At 44.7% G+C, this 15,293-nt stretch overlaps 2 protein-coding genes across 2 annotated transcripts; both read right to left on the reverse strand.

Annotated features, from left to right (window-relative positions):
• Positions 1-46: 46 nt before the first annotated feature.
• On the reverse strand, positions 47-6,281 carry chrna3 (cholinergic receptor, nicotinic, alpha 3). The gene is made up of 6 exons (XM_057025437.1): positions 5,437-6,281; positions 5,095-5,234; positions 3,288-3,332; positions 2,318-2,427; positions 922-2,104; positions 47-804 (listed from the first exon to the last, which is right to left on the reverse strand). Exons 1-6 carry the CDS (start codon positions 5,492-5,494, stop codon positions 676-678), a joined length of 1,665 nt encoding a protein of 554 aa, XP_056881417.1. The 5' UTR covers positions 5,495-6,281; the 3' UTR covers positions 47-675.
• A 365-nt stretch (positions 6,282-6,646) lies between these two features.
• Positions 6,647-12,609, reverse strand: chrnb4 (cholinergic receptor, nicotinic, beta 4 (neuronal)). Its single transcript, XM_057025438.1, has 6 exons — positions 12,101-12,609; positions 10,264-10,409; positions 9,769-9,813; positions 9,437-9,546; positions 8,144-9,185; positions 6,647-7,224 (listed from the first exon to the last, which is right to left on the reverse strand). The coding sequence occupies exons 1-6, from the start codon at positions 12,147-12,149 to the stop codon at positions 7,060-7,062; spliced, it is 1,557 nt and encodes a 518-aa protein (XP_056881418.1). The 5' UTR covers positions 12,150-12,609; the 3' UTR covers positions 6,647-7,059.
• Positions 12,610-15,293: the final 2,684 nt, after the last annotated feature.

Below are 15,293 nucleotides of genomic sequence, written 5' to 3' on the forward strand. Positions count from 1 at the left end.
TTTTCTTTATTTTTTATTAGCCCGGAAGCAAAAAGGAGGAATCCAATTAGGTCCTTTATCACTTTATTGTTTGTGATCCAATAAGCTGAGTGAGCTCTGAAGAATGATGATAAACACTATTACAGAGTCTCAGTAACCTTTTTGAACCCACTTTCTCTCAGAGATCCTGCTAGTTTTTGAGAAACTGCAGAAGAGTATTTTTTAAGCCGTAGTTACAGAGAATACATACGTTAAAATGGAAATTTACTTTATGATTATTTGCACATGACATTTTCAGCTTAATGTACATTTACCATAACGTTTGGATATTGACATGTTTACCTAGTCATCAAACAAAAACAGACAAAAATAGGTGATCGATGTCGTGTAATGCAATACCAACATCCGCCGCATGGTGTCACCCACAACTTGCCGAAGAACCATATGAGACCCGCCAAACTGTGGACTCATTTGGATGCATTTCGATGCCACAGAGAGATAAATATTTTCTTTTTTCTGATGATTGGACGTTCAAATGCTACATAGACTTCCCTAATAAAAGATTGCCCAAGGATATTAATGTACATAGATTTAGAAAAAATCTCAAGAAATCTGTTTTTCCTCTGGGTGTCAGCTTTTTTTTTTTCTTGAGCTTTAGCAGAACGCAGTTCCACAGTTTTTAGATTCTGGATCGGATTAAATGTCCTCTGCGAGCAATAGAGGCTGTAGGAAGAGACCGGCTGTTCCCAGGATGCACACGAGGACAAAAACCCACAGGAAGATCCTGTCGATTACCATGGCAACGTATTTCCAGTCATCCTGAACCTGCAGCAGAATCACAGTGAAAATATTTTCTCTTTTATCGCGATGCAGCTGTTATGTCGTCAAAAGGAACCTTGTGAGAGAATTGGTTTTGAAAGTTAGAGACTGTGAAAGACTCACCTCTTTTGCTTCATTCTGCAGTCTCATGTTCTCCGCAATGTATCTGACACTCTCAATGGCCTCCCTGACCTCGGGCGACAGTGGCAACAGTGGCATTAGTCCTCCGTTTAAAGACTCGGAGCTAGAACGCTGGCTCCCACCGCTGACCTTAGCCACGCTGCCTCCTGTTAGCGCGCCCAGGCTGCCCATTCCTCCGCTCCCACCTCCAGAGTCTGCGGGCAGTTTGCTGGACCTCTGGTACCAGCAGCAGTTGCATCTTCCCTCGCAACACAGAGACGTGGAGCCTTTGCTCGGATCTCCACTTAAGTTATTGAGGTTGGAGAGCTCCGTGTTATTGAAAAGATACTGGCGGTTTGATATGCTGGACACCACACCGGAGGCCAACGCCTGAGGTTTATGCAACGTGGCTGAGTGGACGGCGCAGGACCTGGAATGCGTGTCCTGGACGTTACCGGCCCCCGTGTCCTGCTCGGGCTCCCTTTCAGGGCGCGTCATGAACATCACCCTCGGCAGCAGTTCTAAAAACACGGCCCGAACCCAGCAGGGCATGGTGTGGGTCTTCGGCGTTCGGTAATGGACGTTCAACACAAAAACCGTGATGACAATTGAGAGGGTGACGAAGATCATGGTGAAGAGGAGGTACTCCCCGATCAGGGGGATGACCAGGGAGGTGGAGGGGATGGTCTCGGTGATGACAAGGAGGAAGACAGTTAAAGACAGCAGGACGGAGATGCAGAGAGTGACCTTCTCGCCACAGTCCGACGGGAGGTAAAAGACAAGCACAGTGAGGAAGGAGATTAGGAGGCAGGGGATGATCAGGTTGATAGTGTAGAAAAGTGGCAGGCGGCGGATGTACAGAGAGTAGGTGATATCCGTGTAGATTTCCTCGCAGCAGTTGTACTTGATGTCGTGTTTGTAGCCCGGGGCATCAATTATCAACCAATCGCCGGTCTCCCAGAAGTCCTTCAAATTCATGGTGGAGCCAATCAACACCAGGTCGATTTTGGCCTTGTCGTAGGTCCAGGAGCCGAACTTCATGGTGCAGTTCTGGTAGTCGAAGGGGAAGTAGGTGACGTCGATCTTGCAGGAGCTCTTGAATATCGCCGGAGGGATCCAGGTGACGTCGCCATTGTAACGGAGCAGCGCCTTTGTTTTGTCATCGACCTGGAAATCTCCAACTGCGCTGTAGAGAGGAAGGCAGAGAGAGGGCTGAGCTTCTGATGGAGACAGAAAAATCTATTCAAAACTGCCTTTTTCAAAAAGATACATGAATGTTACTTACGCAAAACTAAAACTCGCAATGCAATTGTAACAGTAACGATAGATGCAGGTAGCTAGCTTTACAAAAGCACCAACATCGATGTTAAACCTGGTTTTAAACCTGATTGTTACTCACTTGTTGTAGAGCACAATGTCAGGCTTCCAAATCCTGCTCGAAGGCACCCGGATATATTCAACACCTCCGTATTCTTTTGGATTCCATCTTAGTTTGTAGTCATTCCAGATCTAAAAAAAGGCAATACTTTTAAGGCAAATTATTAGACGTAGAGCAATGCCAGAATAAAATTACAGTGAAGAAAATCTTCATAATAGAGCCAAAGATGTACTTTTTGAATTTAATTTAGGTATAATATTTACCCATTTCCCAATAAAAATCATGCCAAAGTAACAAGTGGGTATCAGAGTAAGACTCTACTGTGGTAGCTATGCTAACAGCAGAAGCCTGTGTCAAATAATGAGACCGTATCATAAATTTTCGAGTGGCCAAAGTCTTACACTTAAAATAAGTGTAACAGTGCTTTGCTCTGAGCACTAAAGATTAGCGTTCAGCCCTTTGGCGCTCGACTTTGACACAGATTTACTCAGCGTTTGTAATATGGGACCTGGAGACCTGCCCCACTTTGTTTGATTCAGGTTCGGTTCAGCGCACTCTGCACTGTGGCAGCAGAGACACCATGTGGGAGTAACAGAACCATCAAGTGGTTCCGCATGTCTGACCGATGAGCTCTGTCCTCCTTCAAGATTGTAATGAAATCAGACAGAGGTCAGACCGGTTTCATACCCTCGAAGCTCCCATCAGATACTGTGGCGATGTCAAAATGAATACAATATTGCCCTCTAATCATTCCCAGACAGATAAACTCCATGAAATCTTTATTATCAAGATTTGATTTACTTTTGGATAAGGGGCGTAAATGGGTCGATCTTGTAAAATACTCCTTTTTGTGAATAATGGAACTCGTCAGTCATATCCTGGAAGATCAGATGGAGGCTTATATCTATGATATTGAGGCACGTTAGAACACTCACACACACACACACACACACACACACACACACACACACTCACATACCAGAAAACTTACATGTCTCAGCCACAGATTTGTCTCCATGATCTGATTGACTTCATCCTGAGAACAGAGAAGAACTGTCAGTCAGCGCTCGCACCCAGAGAGAGCGCCCCCCCCCCCCCCAACACACACACACACAACAATGCGAAGGGCAGTGCAGGGAGAGAACACATCACAGATAATCAGTCAACGCACCGCTGAGGACTGTGTGTTTTAGAAAGGAACACCTGAGTCCTCTGCGCCTGCGGAAGAGCACACGTGACAGCAGCACGGCCTTAACTTTTCCTTTAACAGCTCACTGGCAAAGAGGGGGGGAAAGAGAGGTGGGAGAGGGGCCAAAACGGAGGGGGTTGGATTGTGTGTGTCGGAGCGTGCATGAGCAGATCTCATGACTCGGCGCACAGTATTAAACATTCGTGTTGAGTATCTTATGGAGGAAAAGGTGGACGAGAGCGCAGCACAACCCCGTTTGATGCTAAGCTAACAGACTAACAGGGAACCCTGTATAATGTTCCGCTCTGCACAATTTGGACCTGAACCAGCAGCAAATGCTCAGACTTCAGCGTAGCTGGACAGATTTTGGCCCCAAAACAGAGTTGTTCATTCAGGTTCTGTGGGAATTTTAAGTTCTGTCCAACGTTGGACAACAACTTTGTGTTGTTGTTCGCTGCTGATTTTCACCTCCCTGCTCAGACGTCCTCGGGCTCCGCCTGCAACATGATCGACGACGGTTCCATGACGGCTGACTCAGCCGATGAGCCACTGACAGCCTAAATGAGCTCATGCTGCACAGCTGTAATTGGTACAGGCTGACCAATTGCATCTGGATTAGCAGCACCCGCTGTCATCCATCAGCGCTGCCAGCTCGGAGCTCCACATCAATTTTCTTATTTGTATGATCTAGAAAGATATTTTAGCCTCCCCACAACTCACAAAATGTAATGTATTTACCAGAGACATTCTGTATTAAATGATGTTTTTCATGAGGATGCACCCAGGACCCGATGCCCTGAATAAAGTCAAGCGAAACCTGTCTTGGTTTATTTATATTTTTAGATTAAACCGGAGAAAAAGTAAGTAATAAAACATTCGTGTCTGGGGGGTTTGAGGAGTGCCTACATATATTCGTCAGCTCCACAGTTCAGATCTCACCATAGATGGTAAAACAGAAAGAAACAAGAGGAACTGCGTTGTATTTTATTAATATATATTAATGGGTGGCTACAGTTGATGGTAAATCGGTGCAGAACCAAGCCTGAGCAAACCTCAGACAGAAAAATTAGCGATGTGCAAAACTCTGCACTCGCTATATTCTGCTTCTCTCGTTGCATAATTGACCAAGAAAGATTTTTTTTCCATAATTTAGTTGTTCTTTTTAAGGCAGATGTGATTCCAAGTACAGTTTTATTAACATAAGCAGTGTGGAAGGGCTGACCTTTCTCTCCGTCAACATTAGCAGAGCTAATAATACTGTATGTTTTGTCAAGGTTGTCCAACAGTAGCCTTTTTACTTAATTAGTAGAAGGCGGTCAGACCTTGTCTGCAACTGAGACCTTGTCTGTCTGAAGGGATAGTTCGTCTGCCCCCCCCCCCCCTCCCCAGCAGCTCTTGCGAATTGCAGTGATTGACTCTGCCTAAAGTGAGGGATGCTCAGACAGCTGACAACTCCAATCTGATCCGGGCGGCACAGATAGCGGCCCTACACCCCCAGCCCAGGGCTATCTCACGGCATTTTAGTGACCCTGAAACTTTTCTGCTCAAACCCTGAGGCCTTATTTTTTATTTTTGGTTTCAGCAAAACAAGCCGCGACGGTCCACTTACCACTTTGACCAGCTGTGACATGGACACCTCGAACTGCACGATGACCGGGTCGGTCACGTTCTCCACCGGCCGTATGTACTGGTTGTAGTTGGAGAAGATGACAGAGAAGAGTTTGTGCTCTGCCTCTGAGCAGCAGCCTCCTGAGCAGGAGCAGAGGAACACACGGCTCAACCTGCATCGATGCTTCAAACTCACATTTAAGGATATTTTACACCTCGGATCATCTTGTGGCTTCAGTGGGACTAAAACTGAGGCGAAACCTGGAGCGAAACTTTATGTTTCTGTTTGAAATGGTTACATTCCTCCTTTAGATTTCACTATTTTTAAGCAACAAGGACTCACCGGGTAGAAGAAACAGGAGCGAACATGCGCACAAAACGAAGTAGAAGCGGACTTTCATCTCGTTTGGAGTTGAGCGTCGTCGTGGCTCCGCTGCGCAGACCGGAGGAGAAAGTGTGGAGGGCGAAGGCGCGTCCGCGTCTGTGGAGCGACGCGGAGACACTGAGGCTGCGCGCTACCGACACACGCAGCTCGTCCGTGTTCAGGCTGCAAAAGAAGCGCACAGATGTGGCTGAAATTCCGCTTCACCGGTTTGAAGAGCAGCTACAGCGGCTACGTTTGGCTTCAAAATCTGGCAGTCATTGGATATTAAATGCTTTCTAGGATTCTAAGCACTTTGCACATGATGTCATTCAAAAGATTGCCGCACGTTTGCGCGCTTTTCTTAAGCTTAATCATTTTTTATTTATATAGCGTCTTTTACAATCAACATTTACAATCTATTGCAACAAACATTTTCGAAATTGGATTTAGTTCTTTTGTTTTGAGACGGTTTGATGCTGTTCAAATACTAAATATCCTTCAGTTCGTTAAACTGACCTATGAATCCGGCAAAAGGCCTGTGATTGATGTATTGATTATAATGACTTATATTGATTTAAAATGCTGTGTGTATAATTGCATTAATGAACCCATTCTAACTTTACCCACTTTAGCTGGATGACTGGAACTGTACATTCATTTGTTATATAAAATCTCCTTATGGGATAGAATACCGTGTGAAAACACACACACACACACCACACACACACACACACACACACACAGACATCTATAGACTAGTGACAGAAAGCTGAAAGGTGCAAGAAAACCAGCCAATGCTACTGATATAGCAGCTGATTGGCTTCCCTTCATTTGAATAAATGTCTCACAGAAGAACTCACAGTCTGCAGAATCTCTAATGAGCCCATTCAGCACCAAGTAAGTGAACACTGGGAGTGTGTGTGTGTATGTGCGTGTGTGTGTGTGTGTGTGGGTGGGTGGGTGGGTGAAAGTTCAGTTCAGAAAGTGTTTGTTTAGAGGAGCATAGTCACCTGCATCTGACATGCAAATAAGAGTCTAAAAGCTCCAGCTATGTCATAGATTACGAGAGAATATCTGTAGCCAATATGCAGGACTGGATGATGAAGTGTTCTATCTTTAGCTAATGAACTGGCTCTGAAGACCAACATTATCATAAAAAATAGATTAAGTAAGCACTTTGGCATGCCTCTGACAATTTTAAAACATGGTCTTTCGTGCAACTTCTGACACAGAGAGGACACTCGTTCACCTTTATTATTCACACATTAAACACACGTCATGTCTCACTTCTCGACATCGCGATTAAAGATGAATCACAAGCAAGCAGAGCGGACAAACATCTGACAGCAGAGATGTTTTCTCATCTCTGCGGCAGGAATACGTCCACATCTACATTCAGCTCCAACGCTGTCCTTCTTAATCTGCTTTTAACCTTCCCAGCTATACTTACTGAGTCGACGCATGCTTTTTAAACACAACAGTCTTGGAGTTTGGCCTTAGAAAGACCTGGAAATATCTTATCACACCTCCCTATGTGGTTCATCTAGTTAAGCACAATCACTACATGACTGCTGAACTCCTCGGGTATGTAGATGTTGCTGGTCATATACGAGGCATATCTGAGCTGGGCTGCTGGATGGGAGTGATGGGATTCTGGAAGACGGGCTGGAGAAATAAGCCCAGGGTGCCCACCACACACACAATCACAAAGATCCACAGGAACATGCGGTCCACCACCATGGCCACATACTTCCAGTCCTCAATCACCTGGGGGGAAAACACACACAAATGTTGCTCTTCAGGTGTTTTCATCACAACAAGCAAGTGTCATTTCTCCTGGAGACAAGAGCAGTGCGGTGATTTGATGCTGCCATGACTGTTTGGAACCACCTGGGGGCAGAATGTGCATCACTGACAACTGCCAAGACTCTTCAAATCACATACATACTGTATTATTGTGTAGTTTTGTTTTGTCTATGTAGTTTGTCTGCTGTCAGTGTGACAGTAAACTCATTTATTTCACATTTCCTCTGTTTATTCCAGTGATCCAGGTTCAACTATATGTACATATTATATATATATTTTATTTTTTACTGAAAACTGATAAGTCCTTATCAGGTCTGATCCATTTAACCGAGGCCTCAGTGAAACGAGCCATTGACCCTTTCACCCCATTTTCAGCGTTGTCCTTGTCCCGTTTAGGAAAAGGGTCATTTCTCATTCCCTGCAGCCTCCTCGCATTGATTTGCCAGAAAAACGATTGATCACCAAAGTCTCCCTTCAATTTTCCAGGTCACAGCCGCTACATAAGGTTAGTGGTATTCCCCTTACGGACCGACAGTAAATATTTTCCCATCAATTTGATCTTGTTTATTGGACCAGAGCAGGTGGCGGTGAAAGACACCTCAAATTAAAATATAAAAAGCTTAAAATTGTGAGCAAACCCACTACTGAAGGTTACCTACATGGACAGAGTTCAGTTCATGTCTTAAAATATGCTTTTATTAACGTTACATTTCTTTCTGTGAAGGTAATTGTCATAAATTACCATAAAGACTGTGAGCAGGTCTTAGTTGACTAGCTTCAGCCTCACTGCTAAATCACTCCACATCATAAATCTGGTGCCTTTAAGCATATGCGTGATATATGAATCCTACATTGAATAGGACAAAATGTGCATACATACACTCTGATCATCGTCGTCTTCCATCATGTGCTCAGCCACAAATCGCACCCCGCTCAGCGCCTCCTGGACATCAGCAGCCCAGTCCGCACCGCTGCTCTGCTGGAGGTTCTGGGTGATATTCAAACCGCCGGGAAGGTAAGTGGTCGGGCGCAGGTCACCTTTTCCATAGCCGCAACTTAGAGAAGGAGCTACATTTTTCTGGCCGGGGGTGGAGAAGACAGAGCCAGGAGACAGCAGGGCAGAAGACAACATTGTGATACTTGACTTGGGTGGGCAACCCAAGCCCAAAATGTCCCTTTTTGCTCGCTGACACCTCTGGCTCTGAAGCCTCTGGCGTGCGGAGTTGTTCTGAGGGCGCCTTATGAACAATAAGGATGGTAGCTTGACAAGAAATATCAGTTTGACCCAGGAGGGCATGGTGTGCGTGCTGGGGGAGCGGTGGTGGACGTTCAGCACGCACACACTGGTGATGATGGAGAAGGTCACCAGCACCATGGTGAACATCAGGTATTTTCCAATGAGAGGCACATCCAGTGAGGTAGGAGGAACGATCTTTGAGATCAAAAGCAAGAAGACGGTGAGAGCCAGGAGGACGGAGATGCAGAGGGTCATCTTCTCCCCGCAGTCTGAAGGCAGGTAGAAGACCAGGATGGCCAGAGAGGTGATCAAAATACATGGAATGATGAGGTTTATCGTGTAGAAGAGGGGCTTCCTCTTGATGATGAAGTCATAGGTCAGGTCCACGTAGGTGGGATCTAGGGGGTTGACAGTCCGTCTGCCTGGCAGTGCTAAGATGTCCCACTCACCACTGGGGGTAAAATCGTCCATGCTAGCTGCATCAGTCTTCAGAACCAGGTCAATTTCTGTGCGGTCATACGTCCACGAGCGGAACTTTAAAGTGCAGTTCTGCTGGTCGAAGGGAAAATGCTTCACTTCGATCTTGCAGGCACTTTTGTAGATGGCTGGAGGAAGCCAGTTGATGCTGCCGTTGAAAAGAACGATGGCGTTGGTGAAGACGGTGACCTCATAGGTCCCATCGGCGCTAAGAGGAGGAAAAAGAGGAAATAACCAAATGATTCCGCACGATATTTGTGCCATTAGAAATCTACTTTCAGATGGCCTCTGTCTTTAATGTTAACACAACGCAAAGGCTGCAGACAGATTATCAGCCTGGCAAAGCCGGTATAAAAGTGGTGCATATGAGTCAGGTAGTAATAAGCAACCGAGACAAACGTCAGCCAAATCATGATTAGTTAATAGTCCCACTTCAGGCGACACCTCACAGTTGCTTACTTGTTGTACAGGACAATATCTGGGAGCCAGATGAGTCTGGAGGGAATACGTAGCTTGTTGATGCCTTCATACTTTGCTGGGTCCCACGATAATCTGTAATCCACCCAGTGCTGCAGAGACAGAGGGGCAGAGATAGCATCGGGCCTGTTTTCCATTACGCTTCACACAACCAGCTAATTCATAATTGCACGCTTCATTATTGAGCAGAATGTGTTTGGAGCTCAGTTAGAGAAGTGCTTCATTCCACATTGATTGGAGAAAGATACAGTTTAATTCAAGTTCAACTGAAAGGACATTTAAAAGTGTATGAACGCGAGCTTCAGGCCACCGACCTGCATCAGCCAGAGGTTGGTCGTCATTATCTGCTCTCTTTCGTTCTGGAAGTGAAACAGCAAAACACAAATGGCACATTTTGCAGTTTTTATATAAACTGATAGAACAAATTAAGACATATTCTTTAAAAAACAGGAAACAATGTAAGAATTAGACAAAGGAGACCGGTGAATTGGTACTGATCCAAGCCCATACTCCACCCTTGCAGCTGAAGTCTGAATAAGGGCGTAGCCTCCACTATAAATCAGGGGAGGACTCCCCTCACTTTGGAAAAAGCAGCTTTATGGCCTCTTTTAATCCACTCGTGCTGAAGCTTCAATCTGGATCTGACAGAGATCACAGCTGAGCAGCTCTCAGAGCTACAGCCGTGTCTCTGCACAGCCTTTTATTTTGAGTTAACCTCTGCCTCAAGCTGCTCTCCCCCTCTTCTGCTGCCCTCTGTTAGCCCTCAATGCGACAATTTCATGTGGGACCAATGACTTTTGACTTCTCACCACGCTGATGAGCTGAGCCAGAGACACTTGTAGCTTCACCGGGACTCTCTCGGTCCTGTTGGAGGCAGGCCGGATCAGCGGGTTGTAGCGATTCTTCCCAAGTAACCAGTTCATGAGACGCTCCTCGGAATCGGCACACCTGCAACCTGACGGCACACCGTGGTAAATCAATGAGTTTAAGGACAAGACTGTCATTAGTCCTGTATAAGAACACATAATAGAAGCATTGTCCTTTGTTTGTGGAGTCCTCAAGGTTAGATGGATAAAAAAATGTTTTTAAAGCTTTTAAGCATAATTTAGTTGTTAAAATACATTAACTCACAGTCATATACACGAAGTCAGGAAATCACCTGACTTCCCCACAACCCTAACGACCCTTAATGCCACCGCCTTTAGATAATGGCGCACTATTTTTCCTTTGGTACTGAATATATGGTATTATAACGACATTACGCTGGGTTATAAGCAGACAGGGGCGAGGAGCCTGATTAACTTAGTGGACATGATGTTGCGCAGTTGATGTACAGCTGCACTCTGGTGCGGGTGCAACGTTCTGCTGTTTATGCATGTGCATTCATGAAATATTCATATTTGGACAAAATCCATGACTCTTTCCAAAACACTTGGGGCGCATTGGCAAAATGGTTATTAGGAGAGTTTTGAAATCAGTCTATAGAGGGCAACTATTTTGATTGTAATTCTGCTGTATCCTGAAGCCAGATCACTGAGGATGTGCCTCAATGGGCCTTGAACAGCAACAGCCAGCTTCCTCCCCTGCGTCCTTGATAAATGGCGCCCACGTCAGCGGTGCAGACAGGGCAGATTGGAACTGATGATCGGTGCTCCTCATCTGGAGCAAAGCGGATACATGTAGTAGCATCTCTTCCATTTCCTTAACATGCAGCAGGTTATTAATGTCCCCGTCGTCATCGGGAAGAGCTGAATCGACGCACTTGGGAGAGACGGGCCAACGAGGTGAGACTGTTCCTGATGGGAACAGTGAAGAAGAATTGCCGCTATGTCAATAATCTACAGATGCATTTTCACGGCTGCACAAGTGCAGAGATTCATCATGTGGCCTTTGTGATGGGTGAAGTGATGCACACGTTCATCACAAGGAATCGTGTGTCTTTATGGGCCCTTCAGAGCTTCGGTCATTCCCCCTCGGGGGAAAGTAAAGACAACCGCTAAAGGAGCCAAAGCAGATAAGCTGCATCTGTAAGAGAAACAGTGTCAGTGCTGTTGTTGGAGGAAAGGTCAGCCAGCAAACAGTGAGAAAAACATGATGGCACCAAAAGGTAAAACAGTTCTAGATTTATAGCCAAGATTATGGAAGATAAAACTTTTTTTCCTAATTGAAAATCTTGTTGATATACTGATATAACCACAAGTATTTTCACTAAACAGTTCCATCCCGGGCCATCCATGACGGTATCTGAGCAAAGGGACAAGTTTAGGGAGTGTTTCGGGATGAGTGATGGTGATTTTTAATTAGATTAGCATCTGTGTTACTTTAATAAACGTTTTGTTTGCAAACTGTCTCAGACTGGTCCTGATCTTTTAATTAGTTGAATTTCTGAAGAACAGACTTAAAGGTTTTCATACTTTGAATATGCAGAGCAAGATTTTTGTTTTTATTCATTTTATTTGTCTAATTTTTACCTGGTACGCTGAAACGCATTTGTGGATTAAAATGTGCCTTCTGGGAGAATAAAATCCGACATGAACTCTAAATGATATGTGCCAGCGCAGGAGCGCATTTATCCAAATCAAACGGGGCTGACAGGGACTAAAAAAATGACATTAGTAGATCGACAGCAAAGAGAAAAGTACTTACAGTGGACCACAGAGAGGAAATAAGCGACGATGCAGAGAGTCCGACTCATTTTTTCGGCAGCATCTGATCTGCTGGAGCCCCGGTCACGAATCCTCAAAGCTGCGGCGTTCAGCGCTTTTCTTCCTGGTCATGCCTGGCTCTAATTACGCGTTACACACACACATACCTGCGCTGATCGCTGAAAAAGTTCGTTTACTCCGATAAGAAGATCATGAGCTCCAACGCGAGTTTCCCCAATGAGAGTTGAGCGTCAACGCGTCTTTGCGCAGCCGCCTGTCCCGGAGCGCTGCGTCCCGAACAGGTCTGGCACGTCCCGTCCGCGATCAACTGATAAAAATCATTATCACTTTTAAAGCTAATGTACAAACTATAGGTTTCATTGTAGACAATGATGACACTCGAAGCTGAGAAAGGTTCATTCATTACCAAACACACTTTGGAAATGGTGAGAAGTGAGAAGAGAGGCTGTAGACACGCCTGGGTACGACCTTTCCCTGAACTCCACACCCCGTAAAGAATGGCAAATGAATCTGTCAGCTCAAGGTTACGATGGAAAAATATTAGCATTCAGTTTTCCCTCGCCTGTTGTACAAACTCAAAGGAAATATTTCACGTAATTACTTTAAAATGGCAAGTCAGACGCCCCCCCAGCTTGTGTCAAAGTTGGTAATAAAAGTCCCAGATGCTGGCTGTGGCTGCACAGGTGCACGGACCCAGTTCTCTCTTCTCTAAAAGATTATTTTTTAAATAATTTGATGACTGCTGGAAATGTGATTTCTTGAGGTGGATTCACCACCTTCGCACAGATGATGCGCGGACAGCAGTGAGGGTTAAAACTCTATTATGAGTCAATAACATGGCCCAGGCAGGAGCAGCCTGCTGTCGCTCACCTTATGCACTGTCAATAATTCCATTTATCACAACAGACACGTTTTCTAACCAAACATTTTCTGCTGTGCAATATGACAGTAAACTCATTTGAGTGAAGAAACTAGAACCCCACTGCACATGGTCAAAGTAAACTTTAGAGCAGGTAACACATGCATATCTCTGCAGAATATAAAATCAACTCATTTATGAGCAGCTGTATATGACAGAGGCGCTGAGGAGACAACTTGATTTGTGATGAACTGATAGAAACACACTGGCAGAGGGGAACACTAATGCACCCATAAACCAGGAACTGCTGCATCCCACCAACTTTACCTATAAAACATGCCAGGGTGCTGCTAAGAAGGTCCCTCTGCACTAGAGTTTAATGGCTTTATTACAATAAGGAGAGTTCAGAAGACGAAAGGAATGTAAAAACACAACAACAACAAATCTCAAAGTGACTTGGCTGAAAATAAATAAATAAAAAATGCTTTTGTCATTTATCATCCTTCATTATTTAGTGTATTTATCATTTCTTCGGGGATAATTAAATGATTTTAAGCTGGGCCTGGAGGAAAAAAGCGTCAGTTCTGATTAATAATGAACAGATGCCTTAAATACAAGGTCGGTTTCATCAGCTGGTAAAGATGCATGTTGTGAAAACTCCATTTATGACGTTTATTAGTTCACATGACTTGTTGCACAAACTGTCCAGCTTAAGCTTTCCTCATTACATTTATTTATTTTCTTATTTAGTATGAGATTTCCTCATTATAACCTTGAGAAAGACACAAATCTGAAGTCCAGCGACATTGCTAGATATTTGCAACACCAATTTTACTGTCAGATTCTCAGCCAGCTAAGATCTTATACCTTTCAGTGGACAGCCCATAATAGAATACAAATAAATTCCTATTTTTATTAGTCATTTTTTGAAAAAAATAAAAGCCTCACTTTCATAAAATCTGTGGTCAATTTAAATCTGAAACAGGGTGAACACATGATAAAAAGTAGGGATCCTGCCAAATAAAACAGATGGATAATGGGTCCACAAAAGAAGCTGCCTCAATAAAGTGTCCTCAGTAAATCCTCACTATCAGGTATATATAACCTCTGACAACATTAAAAGTATTTTTTTATGATTTGTTGCTCTCTAAAATGTTTCCTTTCCTTTTGAAAAGGATGTTCTCTGCCACTGCATCCTCCTATTAGACTTGGGAATTTTCCTCATGCAATTTAAATAAATACATCAAAGTTGTTATGCTAAATTTAATAACACGGATGACAGTTTGATTTTGGACGCGCTAACGTGTTGGCAGACATTTAGAGTCGAGAGTGACCCGGTGAGAAGGAACGGCTCATCAAAGAATTGCTGCTGCTGCAGTACCCAGCTGGGCCGCTGCAGTCCCTCCGTATGGGGGATATATATCATGCAGGCAGTTCATTACCTGGAGTGCTTGGCTTTGGTACCAGAATCACAGCCTCCTGTGAGGATATTGATCCACTGCCCCTTGCTGCCTGTGTAGTCAACCCGTCTCTTTGGCTCATGCAAGAGGGTGGAGTGTCAATGATCAGAGGAGGCATCGGAGACATTTGGTTTGCATACATTTAGCTTTCTTTAATTGTGGGTGTCATGGTGGCATGGACAGCCTCGAAGTTCCTGGAACTGATAATGACACTTATCGGTTATCATATTTAAAACAGTAAAATCCAATAGTCAGCATTGTTTTCATCAGAATCCATCATTCTGATGGATTAGCCCTTTGATAAATGCAGTATTTTGATAGACAGAACATCTGGTAGTGAATATGTTGCACTGCAAATGTGAGGATGAATGGATGGATGGATGGATGGATGGATGGATGGATGGATGGATGGATGGATGGATGGATGGATGGATGGATGGATGGATGGATGAATGGATGGATGGATGGATGGATGGATGGATGGATGGATGGATGGATGGATGGATGGATGGATGGATGGATGGATGGATGGATGGGGCCATGTTCAGGGGCCAGGTTTACCTACCTGAGCTAACAGCCCAGGAGCTCTGCTGGTCACAGACTCACAGTGTAACTGCTTTGTATCCCGACCCGGGCGGTCGGACTCTCCAGGATTTATGACAGTCAGCACACAGAGTGAATCAGGACTGTCAGAGAGGACAACAGGCTCAGACCTCCTGCACTTCAGCTGCTGAGCTCATCTCATTCGTCCTGCGGCGGCTCGGGTTACCAAGACGAAACCTTCCAATCTGGCTGCAATCAATCCTCTCTGCCTCAGACAAGATCTTAATGTGCTTGTAAAGGTGTGTGAGTGG

The sequence above is a fragment of the Takifugu flavidus genome, chromosome 2 (genome assembly GCF_003711565.1).
Source record: "Takifugu flavidus isolate HTHZ2018 chromosome 2, ASM371156v2, whole genome shotgun sequence".
Taxonomy (NCBI): domain Eukaryota; kingdom Metazoa; phylum Chordata; class Actinopteri; order Tetraodontiformes; family Tetraodontidae; genus Takifugu; species Takifugu flavidus.